This window comes from Neomonachus schauinslandi, chromosome 6 (genome assembly GCF_002201575.2).
Source record: "Neomonachus schauinslandi chromosome 6, ASM220157v2, whole genome shotgun sequence".
Lineage (NCBI taxonomy): Eukaryota > Metazoa > Chordata > Mammalia > Carnivora > Phocidae > Neomonachus > Neomonachus schauinslandi.
The window spans coordinates 129166600-129185612 of record NC_058408.1 but is presented as its reverse complement, the minus strand read 5'-3'; the positions used below and the strand labels follow the sequence as shown (position 1 = coordinate 129185612).

Sequence of the window (19013 nt, the reverse complement as noted above, 5' to 3'; positions counted from 1 at the left end):
CTATCCCAGCACTAACAGAGACAGTGGTACGGATGGCTTCCTCGCCCCAAACCTCAGGCCCCGCAGCCCCTGCACTTAAGACCTTCCCTTGCCTCTGACATGAGACTCCTGACGAGATGGGGCCACCACCTCCCCCTCCCCCTGACCCTACTCCCATGGAAGGGGTCTTCAGGGTCCGGGACTGGGGAGTGGAGACCCACTGTGGAACCATGACTTCCTGGAGGCCCTCTGCAAGGCAGGGGCCGACAAAGGCCCAGCCTGGCCTTTTGACCCCCAGTGCTGTCCCACCCAACACCCCACAGCAGCCCATCATCAAAGAACTCCCAAGAGTCGCACAAAGTCTGCTCTCCTCCCCACACAGTCCTTTTACAGAGGTGGCAGCTGAGGCTGAGAAGGGCTATGACCCGGCCAGGGCCACACAGCCGCCCAGTGGCCAGGTCCAGAATCCCACTCTGCCAGCCACAGGGAGCAGCAGTCTCTGATGGACGTGAAAAGCCATCGGAGGGGGCAGAGGGTTGGGAGGCTGGGGGGAGACCAGGCCAAGACTGTTGAGAGCGGGCGCCAGCCCATGGCCTATCAGGGTAGGGCAGGCAAGGCTGGGACAACTGCAGCCTAAGAGCAGGGGCGGGGGGCATGCCACCCCGGACCCAGAAATAACCCAGAGGTGCCAGGAGCCGGTCCCTTCCCTCCTCATCTTTCCTGAGGGGAAAGAGCCTTACTAAGAACAGCCTCCCCACCCCTACTATGAGTAGGCCTTCCCACCCCCGTTCCCTGGCCCAAGCGGGGCTCCCCTCCTCCAGCCTTCCCAGAACTTTGTATGTCCTCATGGAAGGGGGCGCTCCTCAACCTCCTGACGTCTTTGAGCCAACTGTGATGACCCTGCAGCAGCCCAGAGAGCAAGGGCACTTTGTGGCTCCGGGTCATCCACCAGTCCCAGGACACTAAGGAGGCTCAGTTTATCTCTCTGTAAAATGGATACAATTTGACAGGAGGCCTCCCAATTCAGCCTCTTTTTATGGCGTTCTAATTCACGGTAAGCAGAGATGGCTATGGACTTTGGGCTGGAGCCTGGGGAAGATTGTGAGTGAGAACTACCTCTGCAGCCCTCTCGCCGGGCACGCCGCGCACCGGGGCAGCATTTCTAGGGGCCCTGGGGGATGGCAACTCAATCCCCCCCCCCCCAAAAAAACAACCCACAAACCAAATAAATAAATAAATAAAAATAAGAAAAAAGGCTGGTTTTACCCCCAGGGTACCCCACCCCCACTCCAGGGTCCTGGCCTCGCCTGGGGATACCACAGTCTGAGTATCAGCCAGGCCCCCGACAGCACCGAGATCCGGGAGGACAGGTCTCAGAGCACAGATGCAAACCTGCTCTTAGAGAACCTTCCAGAAGACGGACACTGCTCTCCAGCCCACACCGAGGCTGTCCCTGGGCAGCAGCATCTAGCGAGATGACTGGGGCAGAAAGGCTATGGCCAGGAAGGGGCCCTCTGCATCTCAGCCAGGGCACAGGGTCAGAGACCCAGAATCTGCAGCCTTCTGTGGCCTGTCCATCCACGCGTCCTGGGTGAGTGGGAGAGGGACAAGGCATGGGGGCTGCCGCCTGCCCAGGGTGAGAGGTATCCACCAGCCTTACGCCTGGCTGCCAGGCCTGAGGGGCAGGGAAGAGAGGAAGGAGAAGGTGGGTACAGGTCAGAGTAAGGCAGCAGCTCAGGGGCTACCTGCCTAGGGCTGCTGTCGAGCAGGTTGTACATTGCTCCAGGATGGCTGGCTGAGAGAACAAATGGAGACTGAAGTCCAGGCCATACTCCGAAGGCCCTAGCTCAGGGACACATCTGCCCAGAGGAAGGGACATGTTGTCTAATTCTCACATGGACTAGAGGACTGCCTAGCAATCTGCCCCAGATGGGGAAGGATTAGGATAGGCTGAGACCCCCGTTTAGCCCCTCGGCATGCACGGTAGAGTGGGTGCAGAGAAGGGAAAGACAGGAGGAGAGCGGACTCCTCCCCCGCTCCCTCTGCTGGGCAATTTGTTTCTGCCCCTCACCTCCCTGCCTTATACTCCCTTTCTTCCCAAACCTTCGAGGGCCTCAGTTTCCCGTGTTTAATGAAGAAGGGAAGAGTTTCCAAAATGAGGAAGAGAAGGGGCCCTGTGGGCTTGCCCCTCAGCTGGAGTGGGGCCCGAGCCTGAGGAGGCAGGCATGCAGGGTGGGGCGCCACAGGCTAGGAGCTGCGGTAGGTCTTGATAATGTCCTTGATGGGGCGGCGGCAGATGGGGCAGCAGGCGTGCAGGGCCTTCTTGAGGCGCAGGCCACAGCCGTAGCAGAGGCACATGTGGCCACACGTGTAGATGACCGTGTCCACTGCGTGCTCATAGCAAATGGTGCACTCATCGCTCCACTGTCCTGTGCCCGGGGCCACCGGCGACTCAGGCAGGCTCACTGGGGAGTTGGGGGCCGTCCCTGGGGACAAGGGGACACCAGTCAGCAGAGACATGGCCCAGCCTGGCCCCAGGGTCATGGGAAGAAAGCCCTCTGGTCTCTCACTCCACTGACTGGGGTCTGCCTGTTTCCCTTGACGACCCACTTCCTGGGCACTAGGAGGCACCCGATGAGGGGCCAAGGTGCCCACGAGGCAGTGAGAGAAGAGGGGGGGAGGAAGGGAGGGGCCCAGAGTCTTTTAAGGAAGGCCTCTTCTGAGCTATCCTTTGGTCTTCCCCATGTGCTAAAAAGTGCTCTGGAGAAAGGTGCCCGGCTGGGGGACAGGGTGGGATTCACCCCAGAAATCACCACACGCAACAAGGGTTCACTGAGCCTGCCTCCAGGTCCTCCAGCACCCAGCTCTGACCCAGAGGCTGCACGGCTGCCTCAGCCAGGGGGTCTTGGGGTGGGGAGGCCGCCGCGGACACCGCGGAACCCGAGCGGCCAGCCTACTTACCACCAGCAGAGCTCCCCAGAGGTCCGGAGCTGCACGTGCTGAGCAGGGGGTCAGAGAGGCGGCTACCCAGGGCACTGGGCGAGGTTGGCGTGGAGGCAGGGGAGCAGGAGAGTGACGGGATGCCCCGCTCTGCCAGGATGGTGGAACCTGCGGGAGGGGAGGGAGCAGCGCACTAGCCACCAAGAGGCCCAGCCACCGAGAGGCCTACGGGGAGGAAGCTCAAGTCTCCGTCCCTCCTAGAGGCTCCCAGGAAAGTGCTGACACAGCACGACCAGACAGCCCAGCCACTGGGCGGGCTCAGGGCAGGACCCCATCGGGTGGCCCAGCGCCCTGTCCCTGCTGTTTCCACCGACCAACGGGAGGGCGACTTCCTGCTCTGGTGTTCCTGCATCAGCAGTCTCCAAACAAGCCCTCTGCCTAGAATCCCACCTCCACCCTTCCTACGCATCCTCACCTTCAAGGTTTCCCATGCCAGAGAACAAAGTCCCCCTCCTCCCACCTAGCATGGCCCTCCTGTTCCAAGCCCTGTGCTCTCTCCGTCACTGCCCCCAGATACCACCCACCATCTCCTCTGCAATAGCACCTTTCGGAGGCCTTCAGCATCTCCCAAGCTCATTCTGTGCTACATTCTCTCCCTCCTTCCTCCCCTCCCTCTCTTCTCTCCCTCTTCCACTCCTCTCCTCACCTTCCTCTCTTCTTCCTCCCCTCCTTGCTTCTCCCTTCAACAAGGTACCAGGTACCTACCAGGTACCATCCACTGTGTAAACATAACACTGAGAACAAGACCGACAGAGCCCTTGCCCCCAAAGAGCTAACTGTCCAGGGAGCCCCTTGGGGCTGTCCTCAAACCCCCTCCTCTAGGCAGCTTTGACCACCCCCACAAACCACATTACTTTATTTAGCACTGACTGGACACACACACCACATACATGGGCCTAAACCACAGAGCCGGGGTATTATTTGTTCTTTGCCCAGGTATGCAGCTTTGCTTTCCCAGGTGAACTATGAGCTTCCTGAGAGCAGGAAATGGTATTCACCTGTGACTCTCCCAAGGCTCTAACATACTGTCCTACACATAAATGCTCAATGAAATCCTTTTATCATCAGGTGTTCTAAGTCAATCAATAGTCACTGTTCCTAAGAATATGCATTAGATAGCCACAAGGTTTCTCTGGTGTTAATAGTTTTCAAGTTAATTAGCATCTTCTTTCAGAAATTCACACCTATTTCGTTTTCTTGCCTTATTGCACTGGCTAGTATTTTCAGAACAATACTTAAGGCATCCCCCTATCATATTCCTGACTTTAATGAGAATGTTTCTCATGTTTTGTCATTAAGTATGAAACTAGCGATGGTTTTGGAGTAAAGGAAATATCCTTCCATTCTTAGTTCATTTAGGCCTTTCACGAAGCACAGCACTCCTCTGTAAGGTAAATAATTACCCCTCACACACTGTCACTGGTTTGTTTTTCCTTTGCAGTCCATCAGGATCCCCAAACACCAATTTGCTGACCGAGATGCCCAGTTCTCCTACAGCGCAGGTGCACTATGTTTGGCATACACTGTTTAGCATATATGTGGATGATTATTCTTAAACACCCACCTTGGCCCACTTACATTTAAGTCCTGATTTTTTTTTAAGCTTCCCCTGTGTCTAGTAAGCTTCTTTGGGGAACAGAAGTCTCAGTGGAAAGCTACTTATCTATTATTAGATGGTGCTGAGGCAGGATCGTACCCTCCCCTTACACAACTTCCTTCATCTGAGGAGCAGTGTCTCCCAGTGAGTGTAGCCAAGTATTTTTTTTTTTTAACCTCAGCCTGAATTTTTTCTGCACCCCCAGTCTGATTTCTTTTTATCCCATCCTGAATTTTCACCCCAACTTCTTTCCTTCCTGATTTCTTTTCATTCCTTCCTGATTTATCTTCCCTCAATCATAACTTCTTAGCATCTTGCCTCATTTCTTTTCATTCCTTTTCAGATATTTTTTTTTTCACTCCGTCTTCATTTGGTCTCTTTCCAGAGTAGGAAGTCCCCACTTATTTTATCAGATTTCACAAACTCTAACACACAACCACCACCACCATTATACACACAAATATGCATGCAGTTAGTTACTCACGTGTGCCTATACATAGACATACCCATCTTAGAGCATAACACATATTCACTTACATACACACATTACCCTGTCTACAAAGTCTCCTGGGGTGAGGTCTAGGATGGGGCTATGAAGCCCAGAGGTCTCCACACCTGCCTAAGCAAACCTGCTTAAATAAAGATTTCAGACGGGTGCCTGGGTGGCTCAGTGGGTTACGCCATCGATTCTTGATTTCAGCTCAGGTCATAATCTCAGAGTCGTGAGATCAAGCCCTGCATCGGGAGCCTGCTTGGGATTCTCTCCCCCCGCCCCTTCTCTCTAAAAATAAAATCTTAAAACAAAAAAAAATCAGATGCCCAGGACTTATCCAACATCTACAGGATCAAAATCTCTGCAGGTGGGATTCAAAAATCTGTACCAGGTCCTCCTAATGACTCTAATGGAATTAGCCCAGTCTACTGCACCTGCTTAGAAGGCCAGCTCTTACAAAGTATGAAACCTGTGCACTCTGGGGAAAGAGGTCCCTGGAGATGCTTTGTGAAAAAAAAGATTTCTGGTCAAATTAGTTTAGAAAAAGCTGTACATCATAACCACCTCCACCCCCCTCCTTAAAGATTCACATTGCATATTAAAGGGTCTGAGAAGTTCTGCGGTAAAGATTCCCCCACTTTTCCTCACAGAATACTCTCAGAAACATAACTTCCACAAGTCCACATCCACCAGTCCATTCAAACTCTGTCCATTCAAACCCAGGAAAGAAAGGCCCAGACCTCTGCAACCCCATTTCCTCCGAGGCCCTCTGCTCAGAGATTCCCTATAGGCTCCCAACCCAGGCACCACACTGCACAAACACCTGGCTACCATACCAAACTCTTTTTCTTATCTAGACACAAACAGCCATCCTTAAGAGGCAGAGACTTTAATTCCCATTTTGGAGAAACGGAAACTGAGCCTCAAAAAGTTAATTGCTGGTGGAAACCTTTTTTCTCATTTTTAAGTGGCCACTGGGCTGTTTATGCATCTGTGGGGACGTGGGTTAATCAGATTCTGAGAGTGAAACTCGGTGATCCACACTTTTCTGCCCGCCCCCAGGATGCGTCTGGGAGGACCGGAGGCAAGGCCTAGCCGATGGAGTCCAGCCCACAACTCGTTTCGGTGCCTGTGACTCGGTGGCAAGACCCGCGCGAGGCAGTGGGGCGGGGCGCACTCGCCCTCTTTCCTTTCCCCGATTCCCCCGGAGCAGGTGCTGGGCTGTGGGAGGGGCGCTCGGGGGAGGCACTCACCGAGGATGCGGATCTGCGTGACGGCTCCGTGCAGGCCGAAAAGCATCCAGAGCGGCTGCGTGGCGTCCACGCACAGCTGCATGCCCGCCGCGGCGCCGTTGTGGCTGAGGTGCAGCTCGCCGTCGGCGTTGACCACCAGGCCCAGGATGTCGCCGCTGTGCAGGGGCCCGGGCACGCGGCACACGGCCCAGAACTCCTTGCGGTCCACCAGGGCCTCGGGACTGAAGGGCAGGTCCGCGGGCCGCAGCGTGCCGGGGTCGCACGTGGTGACGCCGAAGGAGAGCGCGCCGGGCCGCGCGCCGCCCGAGCGCGTGACCTTGACGAAGATGGTCTCGGCCACGCGCACGGGCCGCCTGGTGAAGACGAGCGCGCGCTCGTCCCGCCCGTGCTCCAGGCGCGCCACGGTCTGCTCGTCCAGGATCCGCACGTGCGCCCCGGCGCGCAGCGCGTGGAAACGCAGGTCGCCGTCGAGCTGCGCGGGCAGCGCGCGGCTGTGCTGCGAATTGAGCGAGTTCTGCGGGATGGGGCAGCCGGCGGCCGGCGCGGCGTCGTCGCCGTCGGCGGCCGGCACGTTGAGGTCGCACAGGCTCACGGAGAGGCGCGCCTCGTCGGCGTCGCGCCGCAGTGACGGCCGCCGCAGGGCGGTGAAGGAGCGCGGCCGCAGGCAGTCCGGGAGCATCAGCTCGCTGTCTGCGGCCAGGGAGGGGGAGAGACAGGGCGACCGTCACGCGGGCCCCGCTGGGCCAGCGCGCTTCCTCCCGCCCGCCTTTCCAGTCTGCACCGGGAAATACCGAAGGCATCGTGAACAGCATGGAAGAGGCTTAGGACGGAGGCTCAGGGGCAGGGTCGGGAAACAAAGTACGCAGGACATCTATTTGTTTAAGCAAAGGATCAAGGCTGGAAGGAAGGGCACCAAAATTAAAAACATTCCTTCTACATGGCACGCTTATAAAAGTTTTTTTATTGTTATTATTAACTTAACTCCCTTTTGATCCCCGAGCACTTGAGTCGACAGCAGTAAGTATTAGTTGAAAGCACTGTGGACATTCTACCCCTCTGGAAAGTCAGAGGGAACCCCCTTCCCCAGAAAAACTCTTTGCATAAATGGTCTCATCTTACCCTAACAATTATCTCTTGAGTTATCATTGCCACAGAAGGACACTGAGGCTGAAAGAACTTAAGTAAATTTATCCAGGATTTCCTTTTGAAAGTGACTTAACTGGAAATCAACCCCTTTCTTTTCTTAATCATACAAGTAAGACTATTTTGTAGAAAAGACCGTTAAAAAAAAAAAAAATCACCTCTCGGCCCACCATCTGGAGAAAAATAATACTTGGGTGAGGACCTTCCAGCTTTTTTCCCCAATATATTCCTGTTACTTTTTCTAATACAAAAACCGAATCATGCTATGTAAACTCCAGTAGTTTTTAACCTTTTATGGGTAACAAATCCCTTTGAAAATGTGATAACCTTGACCTATGTCCTCAGAAAAACACCCATTCTTCCTAAATTCTGTGGATAATTTCAGGACATCTGTGAATCCCATAAAGCCATCCATGGGCATGGACTCCAGGCTAAGAACCCTGCTATACAGATTTCCTTTTCAAAACTAGCTTTTCCAATATGTCCTGAACACCTTTTCATGCCAATAACCATGTTTCCAACACCATATTTTTGTAATGGCTGTGTTATGTCCCTACTTTATGGAGTCCTATCTATAATAAAAGTCATCATGCATGATGAATTACCCCGCATTTCATCCTTAAAACATCCCATGGAAGTGTTCCCATTATGGAGATAAAGCTGAGAGATGTGATGTGACAGCCACCAAGTGGCAGATCCGAGACAGAAGCAAGGTATGTCCAACTCCTGACACCACATTCTTCGCTTTCAGGCCCTCCTTATTTATTATTTAACTCCCCTCTGTGGGAGTTATAGTCCCCAAATTTGGCTAGTGCTACTGTAGACCACATCATGAGCCAATCCCTCCCTGGGAGCCTTTTCTCTGAGCCTCCACAAGGGAGAATCTGCTTTCCCTCCAGGACCTGGGTAAGGATGGCTGGGGTGCTCGATGTGGAAGCAAAGCTTGGAGGACTGGACTGATATGGGCGGCTGAAGCCAGAACTCAGCTCCCGCTGAATCTAGAGACAGTTTCTAAAGCCTCCTTGCTTTCGTTCTCTCCCTGCCCCTTCCAGGAACAGTGTTGTTTGGGTCTCGGCAAGGAGAGGGTGCTGGGCCCTTCCCCCAAACCCCGTGCCCTCTCTGGAGAAGCCTCTTGGGGCCTGGCTGGTTGGGATTTCCCAGCATCGTGCTTGGCAAGAAGAAGGGAGCCAACCGGAAAACGCAATTATTCCAGGGAATTGACTCTGTGAGAGCGATGGTGCAGAGAGGCTGGGGGCTGCAGAGAGGCAGAAGCAAGGAGGCCCAAACAGGAGGAGGAGGCCTGAGAGACAGTCGTGGGGGCCTGGGAGAGGCTATGGGCTGACCTGGGCCGCCAAGGAACAGCCCCTGCTCTCCACCCCTCAGGGATTGCAGGCACTGGCCTTAGAGGACTCCAGGGTTGGAGATGGAGAGGAAGGAGCAGTGACAGCAGGGTGACTAGAAAACAAAAGGTTCAGAGATGCCCAGCCAGAGCCTACAGGAAGAAGCCTGGAACACGGCTCGCACACATATATACCCCCACACTCCTCTCCCCACCCCACACACACTCCGGACAATCAGCCCAGGGCCCATGGAGCTGGGCAGACCATCAGCACAGACTCCTGAATGGGGCTGGATGTGCGCTCCCTTGAGCTCTGTCCCTTCAGGGGTCTTTCTGTACTTGAATAAGCCCACTACTGGGCCTCCCAGGCAACCCGAGCCACTGCTGAACTCCTCTAAGACAGTGGTTCCTTCTCTTAGACTGAACTCTCCCTCCCTGTATCCAAGGATATCTTGGATAGATTTACGTAACTTCGCAGCTTCAATGTCCTTCTGTGCCAATACTACCTCTGGGGTAGCCCTGTGGAGAAAAGAATTCCCCTCAGGGAATACTCAGACCCACCACACGCCTTCCCACCTCCTGGACAATAAACAGAACCAGACTCAGTACTCCAGATGTTCCCTGACCAGCTCAAGGTACAGTGTGGCCACCACCTCCCTTGATATTTACACTATAACTCTCATAATGTAACCTAAGGGTATTTGGGGTTTTTTAGTAACCCAAATCCATATACTGGTAGGCAGGACAGAAGCATAGTTAAGTGTAAGGATTTTGAAGTCATCAGCCTGGGTTGAAATGCTGGCTGCACCATTTCCTGGCCATATCACCTTAGATAAATAGCTTAACCTCTCTGCGCCTCTCTTCTTCAGCCATGAAATCAGCATTTACTGAGGTGCATAAAATCTGTATTCTAATACTCCGCTCAGAAGGGATGCTGTGAAGTCCAAATGTAGTAAGCTACAGAGGGCACCTGGAGAGTACCTGGCCCATAATAATCACGAGGTTAATATGACCCACTGATATTGTTTACATGCCCTGGGGCTCAGAAGAAAGTGCATGGGCTCTGGGGTGATACAGGCCTGGGTTTAAATGTCCAAGCCAGCACTTGAATCAACTTTCCTCCCAGCCTCAGGTCACTTAGCTAGAGAATGGGGGTAATCACAACTGTGTTGTGATGGTGACGTGGGGGTCAGAGGCAGGTCGGGGGGCCCCTGGGACCTAGGTACTTGATAACTTCAGGTACCAGTGCTTACTCGGGTTGTTTGTCAACCGAAGTCAGGTCCCCCTGCACTAGGCAATGAACGTTCTGCACCTGACTGTAGGACTTCACATCGGTCATGAATGGCATCCCTGACCGAGGACCAGGAAGGAGAAGCTACAAAGCGGAGATTAGAGGAGAAAGAAGAGAAGGAAGGAGAAACAGCAAGGGGTGGGGAGAGAGGAGGAGGGGCAGGAAAATGACCCCTTTGGCCTTGCTTGAAATCTTGGAGGAGTAGAGAGAAAAGGTACAGCAGATCCTGGGAAACAGCTAAAAATGGAATCCCCGGGGCCAGTGCCCAGCCCAAGTATGTCTTCTCTCCCAGCCAGGCCACCCCTCGGGGTCAGGAGCAGCTGCAGGCCTCCAGCAAGCTCCAAAATAACCACCCCCTCAGTGCACCCAGCTGTGCCGGGTCCTGAAATAGGTGACACTGGAGACGGAGGAGCTGGGCAGGACGCCCTCCGCAGAAGGGTCAGCAGAGGTCAGAGCTGATGGAAAGCCAGGCAAGGGTCCAGGCCCCCAAAGCCACGGGAGAGAGCCCGGAGGCCAACCTCAGCCCAGGGTCACAGCTTGGAGAAAGGGCAGAGGGCAACCTGTCACCCCAAGCAGTGGGGTGGCCCATTCGGAAGCAACAAATTCTACCATCCGGGCCAGGGACCCAGGGCTGCCCACTCTGGAGGTGTTTATGCCGGGCCCGGAGCGGGGAGAGGCACAAGGCCACAGGGGACGCTGCTCGGCTGGCTCCCCTCTCGGTGTCCCCTCTTTCGGGAAGGAATTGGTCAGTCTTCAGCTCCTGGCGGCGGGGAGGGGTGGCCGGCAGATCCTTTGCGCCAGGGCAGAAATAACCAGGCCCCACAAGGGCAGCGAGGCCCAGGCAGGGTTTCCTCCCCTCAAGGTGGCACTCGGGTCACCCACTCACTGACACGCTCTATGCCCAGGCCTAGGCAGTGGTAAAGACAGAAGCGAGCACCTGGGCCCCAAGGAGCCAGTCGGCTGTGCGGGGATCAAAGCTTGGAGGCATGAAAATATTTGAATATAATTTCCCTACCAAATTCTTAGTGTCTCCAGAGGAAATCCATTTCTCTCTGCCAAGTTCTCACCCAGCCTTGCCTAGAATGCTCCCGGGGACAAGAAGCTCACCACAGCCCAAGGCTATCTGTCCCCTATCTCTGATCAACTGTAACTGTTAGAAAAGCTGTCCAGGCACGGATCCAGAGGTAGCTCACATCCGCTCCGTGGCGCCCCCTCTGAGCCTTCTCTTCTATAGGATAAATACCCCCGTTAGGATAATGCTCTCCAACCAAGGCGGAGGTCCCCTTCCTGTTTCATAGTGAGTCAGACACAGCCTCTTGGAAGAAACAAGATTTGACCTGGGCCCTGACAGACAAGAGAGTTCGAACTGACAGAAGTGAGAGGCACTCAGTGGGAAAAGTGCACTAGCAAATGCCCGGGACAATCTGAGGCCAGTGGGGAGAAAGGAAGGGAGACGAGGAGAGGAGGGGCCAGACTGAGGGCACCGGGGCCAACTCTGGCCAGTGCAAGCAACCAAGGCAGGGCCTGGGCACTGGTGCCGGAGCCCTCAGGGACAGGCAAGGGGCTCCTTTGAAGCAGGGCCTGCCATCAGCCCGAGAGTCTTGTTTGTTCAGGAGAACATCCGGAGCGCTGGCTAATCTTTAACCATGGGTCGGCCCGCGGCAGCAGGCTGGCTGGTGGGCATCTGCCGGCCCCTGTTTGGAAGGCGCTGGAGGCCCATTTACTGTCTCCATAAACATCCTCCTGCTGGTCAGCACCTGGCATGGGGCAGGGGAAGGAGCCCCGAGGGCGGGGACATGGCTTGGACGGGTAAGGGGTTTCCCCACCCCTCTGGGCAGCGCCCTGAAACCCACACTGGCCTCCACCCTCTGCATATAAACCCAACCACAGGAAAGCTAGGAGAAACAAACACTTTGTGAGGCTCATGGAGGGAGGGGTAGAACGTCCCAGAAACACTGGGAGTCACACATAAAACTTAAGATTTATGGAATCTCCAAGACAGAGGATCTTAGACATATAGATTCTCAGACTCATCTGGTCTAGTGGTTCTCAAACTTTTTTTTTTTTAAGCAGTGAAATCCGTTTCTCCAACAGAAGCAAAAGCTCTGGTCGAACTCTAAGAGGAGGCCACAGAGCCCTGCCAACTCAGCTGCCTCAAAAATGCTTCTGGAACCCCAGTGTCTCAAGGAACCCAGCTGGAGAACCATAGATCTTGTTCCAAGAAACAATTTAGATAGCATGGTTTGAATTTCACCCACATACAGGGACTTGGTTTTAAGGCTTCCTCTTCTAAGGGGAGGACTGGCTTGGGAGTTGTCTATTTGGTGGGGTTTTTAAGTTAAGTATTCCTTTTTAACCTACAAACAACAGCACTTGCCGTTTGTGTAAACACTCTTACACATCCGTGAACCTCATGGACTCTCTGAGAGATAAATGGCACATGTATGATTATGTCCAGATAACAGAGGGGGTGCTCAGGGCACAGAGAGGCTGGAAGGCTTGCTCACAGCTAGTGAGTGGCCATGTCAAGTCTTGATTCAATCAGGTCTCCTGCTTCTGAAATGAGGGCTTTGTCCCCCATGCTGCAAGGCCCCAGCTCCTCTGCTCCCCCCTCCGCCCTGGGCCCCCCAGGTCTCTCCAAGCTCCTCAAAACTGTATCTTGGGCCAAAGAGATAGTAGGTGGAAATTTTGAAACTGCCATCTCTGGATATTAGAAACAGTCTAATATTGCCAATCATATATGATTGTACTTTTCATATATTCATTCTGGTTAAAACAACAACAACAAACAAACAACCAGAGTGCGCTGTGAACAACAGAACCAGACGAAGCCCTCAGGAGCCTTCAGGGAACTATGAGGCAGGCAGACTCACCGCTGAATCGGGATGCTGGGCAACCCCCCTTCTGTAGCCAACACTGCTGGGGCTCTGGTGGCCTGTCTGTGTCCAACATGTGCCACTGATCCCTGACACCCTGAGCTCTCATGAGCTCCACCATGGAAGATGTAAGACGGCCAACTCCCCACCCCTGGGAGGTACCCAGACTTAGCAGGGGGGCCAGGGGGACTCATATTTAGAGAAGCTAGGAAGTATTATAGCCCACGTTCCTGGGCCCAAGGCCCAGTTCTCCCAAGCTGTGTGACCTTGGGCAAGTTATCAGACCTCTTGGAGCCTCTGTTTCCATATCTGCAAAATGGGTACAATAATAACTTTCTTTATAATATATATAAAGCGTTTATGCTGTCTTCTTAAAAGAGCAGGACAGTACATGACGCAGAACTGCTGGTACCACCTAGACCTCCACGTGCCTCGGGTGGTCAGGAGCAGGAAGGGTCACGGAAGGCTTCCTTGTGGAGGGGAGGGCTTGGTGTTGAGCGCTGATATGATTAGCAGAATTGGGGGATGAGCAGAAAGAAGTGCCAGGAAGAGTCTCTGAAGCAGGAGGAACAACAAAATTTTGTTTTAATCAAGAAGAAACGAAAACTATCAAAGAGGAAGAAATCGCCAGCAGCATCCTCAGCTCTTTCCCCCATCCCCAGAGCTTCACTCAGCTGCCTTAAACTAACATTTGCCTCAGAGCCCCTGGCAGCCACGGCTGAAGGTAAATATTGGTTTAGCCTGGGAAACGGAAGCCCCAGATGGCAGTGTGGTCCTCTGCCGGCCAGCACAGTTCACGCTCCTCGGGCCACCGAGCCGAGGCACACCCTGAATGGGAGACTAACGCAGGGCCTTATCTCCAGAGAGGGCCCAGGCTCCTCACTGCAGGGAAGTCAGGCTGGCCCACCAGCCCACAAACCAGCCCAGCAGCAGCCTGCCCCTCCGAAAGTCACCCTCACTGAAGGTCTCTCGACATCTCCCTCCTCAGTAGGCGGCTCTATTACCAGGACTTGGGAACCTGTGCCTAGGACAGGATGAAGCAGAAGGCCATGAGCCCTTGGGAGCTCACCCTCAGTGGTCCCCTAATGCCCTCCTGAGCTCAGCCACTACCATTTTGACATGGTCATGTCTTCTCACACTGACCTTATGCCCAGATGGGCCTGGGAGATATGAATTCCAGGCCCAGCTTGGCTTCTGACTAGCTGGGAGAATTTGGGCAAGCCCCCTCCCATCTCTGGGCCACATCTTCTCCTTTTGAAAGACTTGATAGCACAGAAGCTGCCAGAAACTTTCTGCTGTCATGGCTCTCTCCCCTGTGATGCATGCACATACGCCCACCTGTGCACACCCCCTTCTCCACAAGTCACCTACCACCTCTTCACTTTGCTCCCTCCCCTGAAGGTTCTGTTCCCTGACGGCTGATTCCCCACCTCTGTGCCTATGCACACCCCTCCTGTCCGGCCTAAACCGCTCCAACCCCAGCCAGTCTCTTCATTTCACCTTGTTTGGTTCTTGACTCGAAACTCATCTCCTACAGAAAGTCCTGGATTGCTCCCCAGCTGTACCACCCCTGACACGGTTTTACTCTTCAGCCACATTTCCCTGCAGAACTGGATTTAGGTCACCTCAGAGCAGTTAGATGGTGTGTCCCCCAAAATAAACACTCTTCAAGGAGAGGGGCTGGATTTTCAAATCTTGTGCCTCCCCTCCCCCCGCCCTGCACAGTACCCAGGCTGTGGTGGGCATACAGGGGTATCAGGAGACCCTATAAGTGAAGTCCTGGTTCACCAGCTTTCTGCCAGGACCCACACAGCTGCTCTTCCCGAGCCAACATTTCTGAGAGGAGCAGGGAGACCTTGAAAAACTGGGATAGGACCTTATCTCTCTAAGTATTAATCACCCCATAAAACTTGTGTTTATTTGGTTGCTGGCAGGTCCCTCTTCCTGGAGGTAGGAAGCTGTTATTCTTGGAAATACCAGCCCAGGCCTGGGCCAGGGCACCCCGAGGCAAGAGGTGATCTCCCAAACTCCAGCCTATCAGGGAGCCTGGAAAGCATGAAGCAGGCCTGCAGGGGCCATGGTGTGGACCCCAGGGGGCCTGGCTTATGTTAGGGCAGTGGGGGGTGCGACAGAGCACCCGCCTGGAGTTGTCACTCAGCCCCTGCCTGCGCTCTATCAGGAGAGACCGTCAATCTGTCCATGGCCTGACTTGCATATCTGCTAGGTGCCAGGTACCCCAGGATATCTCTGATCTGAAGAGCAGATATGGGCCAGGCAGGGTTTGGAGGGTTTTGGCCATAGGTCCCAGAGACAGGCAGGAAAGGAGGGGGCAGGTCTAGCAGGAAGTCCCTATAGATGAGACACTGGTTTGGGAGGTAATCACCAAAGGAAAGAAAGCCCGTCTTCAGAGCTGCCAAGGCGGAGAGCGACCTCTCAGGGAATGGAGAAACTCAAAACTGGCTGAGGAGGGAGCACAGGGAAAGCCAGAGGCACTGAGGGATCCGGGCCACGGCGGTGGAGGGTTGAGGGGGGCAGGCAGTGAGGAGGACAGGGAAGGAGACTGACCCTGGGACGGGGCAGCAGGCGGATCCCAGAGGGGAGGCCCGAATGAGGGTGTAGAGCAGCGTGCCTATCTCCAAAGATATCTTAGATGGATCTCTTTTGTTTTTACACAAAAAAGAAATCCGTTTCAGAAGAACAAAACAAAGAGATATTTTAATCTCCTAATTGAATTCAGGGGCCATCATCAGTGTTTGAAAATGCCCAGGGATTATGGTGATTTACAGCTCGGACAGGAGGAATCTGCTGGGGCCTCGGCCTTATCCGAAGTACCAAGAGGAGCCTGCTGGGAGATCCAGATGCAACTGAAAATACTGCCTGAAAACCCATTTATAGTCCAAGAGGGGTAATAGGGCCAGGCCCAGTGAGACCACCTGGGCTGTGCCCCAAGGTGGGACCCGTCAGATCACTCTCCGGGCCACTCTCTAGGCCCCGGAGGTTTGGAAGCCCCATCTCACCTAGCATGTCCCCTTTACTACCCCCTTCCCAGCCCTTCCTGCAACTTCTGGACCCAGCCTAAGCCCCCTTCTCCAAGAAGCCTTCCTGGCTCCAACCTCCCTCACTGACCTCAGCCTCCTCTGACTTACTGCCTCCCTCCATACTAAACCTGCTGGAGGTTTATTGGGGAAGGTACTGCTTTTGGCATCAGAACATCCAGTTCAAATCCCAGCCCCACCACATCCCTACCTGGGCAAGCCAAGCCTTCCATGGGTCTCAATTTTCTTCTTGACAAATGGGGATGAAAAACACTCTGTCCAGGGCCAGCTGCTGAGGTTAAATGACATAGCTGGATGGAAACCATCTCGGCAGATGGAAAGGATCCTATGACTACAGCACTAAACAATTTACTGTCTTCTCTTGGGTTATGCTCTGATTGTGTCTAGAGTGCTTGCTTTGTCTCCCTAATTTCCCAGTGAGGCTGGGCTATCTGTGAGCGAGGCTGGGTCTACCTCACTCCCCACCACTTTCCTTCATCTAACAAGTTACCCGCCCTTCCCACCACTCTCCCCTACCGAGCTCCCAAATAAGCCTTGGTGTCCTCCACACACCAGACACGAGGTTCTACTCTGGAGAGACATCCAGCGGGGTAAGACACGGTTTCACCCTCAAAACCTTTCCCCGTCTTGTGCAAGACCTATGGATGGACCAAAAAGCTCAGCCAATGCCTCATTGCTGAGAGAAGCCCAGGCACCATGTGGTGGGACACAAGAAAGAGAGAAAAGAACTCAGTTCCAAAACGCTTCAGGGAGGAGGTGGCTCTTGAGCTGGGCCTTAATGCCAGAGTGGGATTTTTTGACCTTTGGGGACTGTAGGAAAAGGCATTCTTTGCTAGGAAAGGGGAAAGCAGGAATGCTGTCCCTACTTCCTTTACCCCCGTCCCAACAAGCCTATAACTTTTTTTAAGAGCTGAGATACTTCTGTCTCCTGCCACGTGGCCCAGCCCTGGGCGAAGTCACAGTATTCACGACCTCTTTACAGAAGAGAAGCCTGAGGCTCAGACAGAAGTGTCCAGGCTGGAGCATAGACTCAGGCTCTGGAACTCCAGTGCCTGGAAGTGTGAGGCCCTCGAACCTTAGGTTAAGCTTCACCCTCTCCAGGATGGGTAGGGAAGACTGACGGTAGTTGAGGACCTACTGTGTGTTGCCTGCTTCACATAACTCGGCTCTTTAAACCTCCAAAAGAACCCTGAGGGGCGCCTGGGTGGCTCAGTCATTAAGCATCTGCCTTCGGCTCAGGTCATGATCCCAGGGTCCTGGGATCGAGCCCCGCGTCAGGCTCTCTGCTCCTCAGGAAGCCTGCTTCTCCCTCTCCCACTCCCCCTGCTTGTGTTCCCTCTCTCTCTGTGTCTCTCTCTGTCAAATAAATAAAATCTTAAAAAAAACAAACCCTGAAACAGTTATTTATTATTACCTACCCCTTTTCACAGATAAGGAAACTGAGGCCCCACAGCTATTACAGGGTGAGGCCAGGAGCCCACCTGGGGCATAACCACTGCCCTTTCTGCCTCCAGGAGGTAAGAGGCCCCATGGGAGCACCCATTTCACAGAGCGAAAGGAAAGCAGATCCTTCTCAGGCAGCCTGGGCTCCCTTCTTCACTCAGTAAGACTTGGAAGAGCCTGCTTTCAGGCTCTTAACTTGTCCACGTAAATTCAGAAACACTTGTATTGAGTTGAAAAACAGAAAGTTCCCAAACTGTTAATTAATAAAAATAGCCTCCTGATGTTTGGAAGTCAACAGAAAGGCTTCTGACAATTACTCATTTGTTTTTACTTTCACTGTCTTTTTTACTCAAATGAAGATATTTTGAAAAGAGCTTCACTGTTTCTTGACTCTGAAGCCAGAGAGGAACAAAAGAAAAAAAAAAGGGTTTTCCACAGCCTCATGGCGTTTTTCTCCGTGGGGAGAAGGGGGCAGGGATGGGAGCTGGGAAGAGCAAGCTCAGGCCGGACATTGACTGTGCTGGGTGCTTTACTTACGGCCTCTTGAATTTCCCTTCATCTTCCCACCAACCCATTTCATAGATGGGAAAGCTGAGGCTTCTACAGGCTCTGCCTGGAGATACAACCACTTTGCCCGTGAGCTGATGTGTACCCAGAGTCTATGTATGCGCACGCACACACACTTGTCAGCACGTGCACAAGTGAGCAAGCTGAGAGTGATCCTAGACTGGGAGTCAGGTGACCTGGATTCTAGTCCCAACTCAGCCACCAAGTCCGTGTATGACCCTAGGAAGCCTGAGACTCTCCAAGGCCCCTTCCAGCCCTAGCACTTTAGAGTCACATGTGCCTCGCCAGGAAGCACGGCACCTTAGCACCCCAGGCTGCCTTCTGATGCCCCTCCTTGCCTCCCACAGCATGGATGCCCTCTCACTCCCCTGAACCCGACCTACTCACACTGGGCACCCAGCAGCGGCCAGAAAAGTCTTAGCCACCCTAGTGCCTTCTGCTCTCTCCCCTGACCCCTTTCACTACATCCCTGCAAGAAGCATTAGGATGGGGTTGGGCCTCCTGGGGGGCTGCCAAGCCCGGGGGCCAGGGGCTCACTTGTGACTGAGTGCTAGCCCCCCCCGCCAACTCACCTGCTGCGCCTCCTGGGGCCAATGACTCAACCTCCCTGAGCTTGAGTCTCGCCTCCACGGGCCCCACTAACAGAGTCAGCCTCCCAGGGTTGCTATGAGAACAGCAGTAAAGAAGGGCCTGGCCCGTGGTAAGTGCTCACTAAACTGTGGTGTCAATGATTAATATTCATTTCTTCCTGGAGGTGGAGGGTCTTTGAAGCTGCCGTTTCTGATGACGATTACGCGCTGCTTGAAGGCAGGAACCCCACCCCGGAGCCCCTTGTCCCAGCTGTGGGCGCGAAGGATGGGTGCGCTCTGCAGGGCACACGAAGGCTCCCAGAGCTGTCCCCGTGCCCACTTGGCCCTGGGGCCCCGCCAGTGGGGGAGGGGTCCCCGTGCCTGATGGATTGGAGCTGCGTCAGACC

At 54.0% G+C, this 19013-nt stretch overlaps 1 protein-coding gene across 1 annotated transcript in view; it reads right to left on the bottom strand.

Annotated features, from left to right (window-relative positions):
* Positions 1-2226: 2226 nt before the first annotated feature.
* Positions 2227-19013, bottom strand: part of NEURL1 (neuralized E3 ubiquitin protein ligase 1) — a 75448-nt gene continuing 58661 nt past the window's right edge. The window contains exons 4-6 of the mRNA XM_021699949.2: positions 6323-7012; positions 2941-3087; positions 2227-2465 (exon numbers count right to left, since the gene is read on the bottom strand). Coding sequence (XP_021555624.2) covers positions 2227-2465; positions 2941-3087; positions 6323-7012 — 1076 coding nt within the window. The remainder of the gene's footprint in view (positions 2466-2940; positions 3088-6322; positions 7013-19013) is intronic.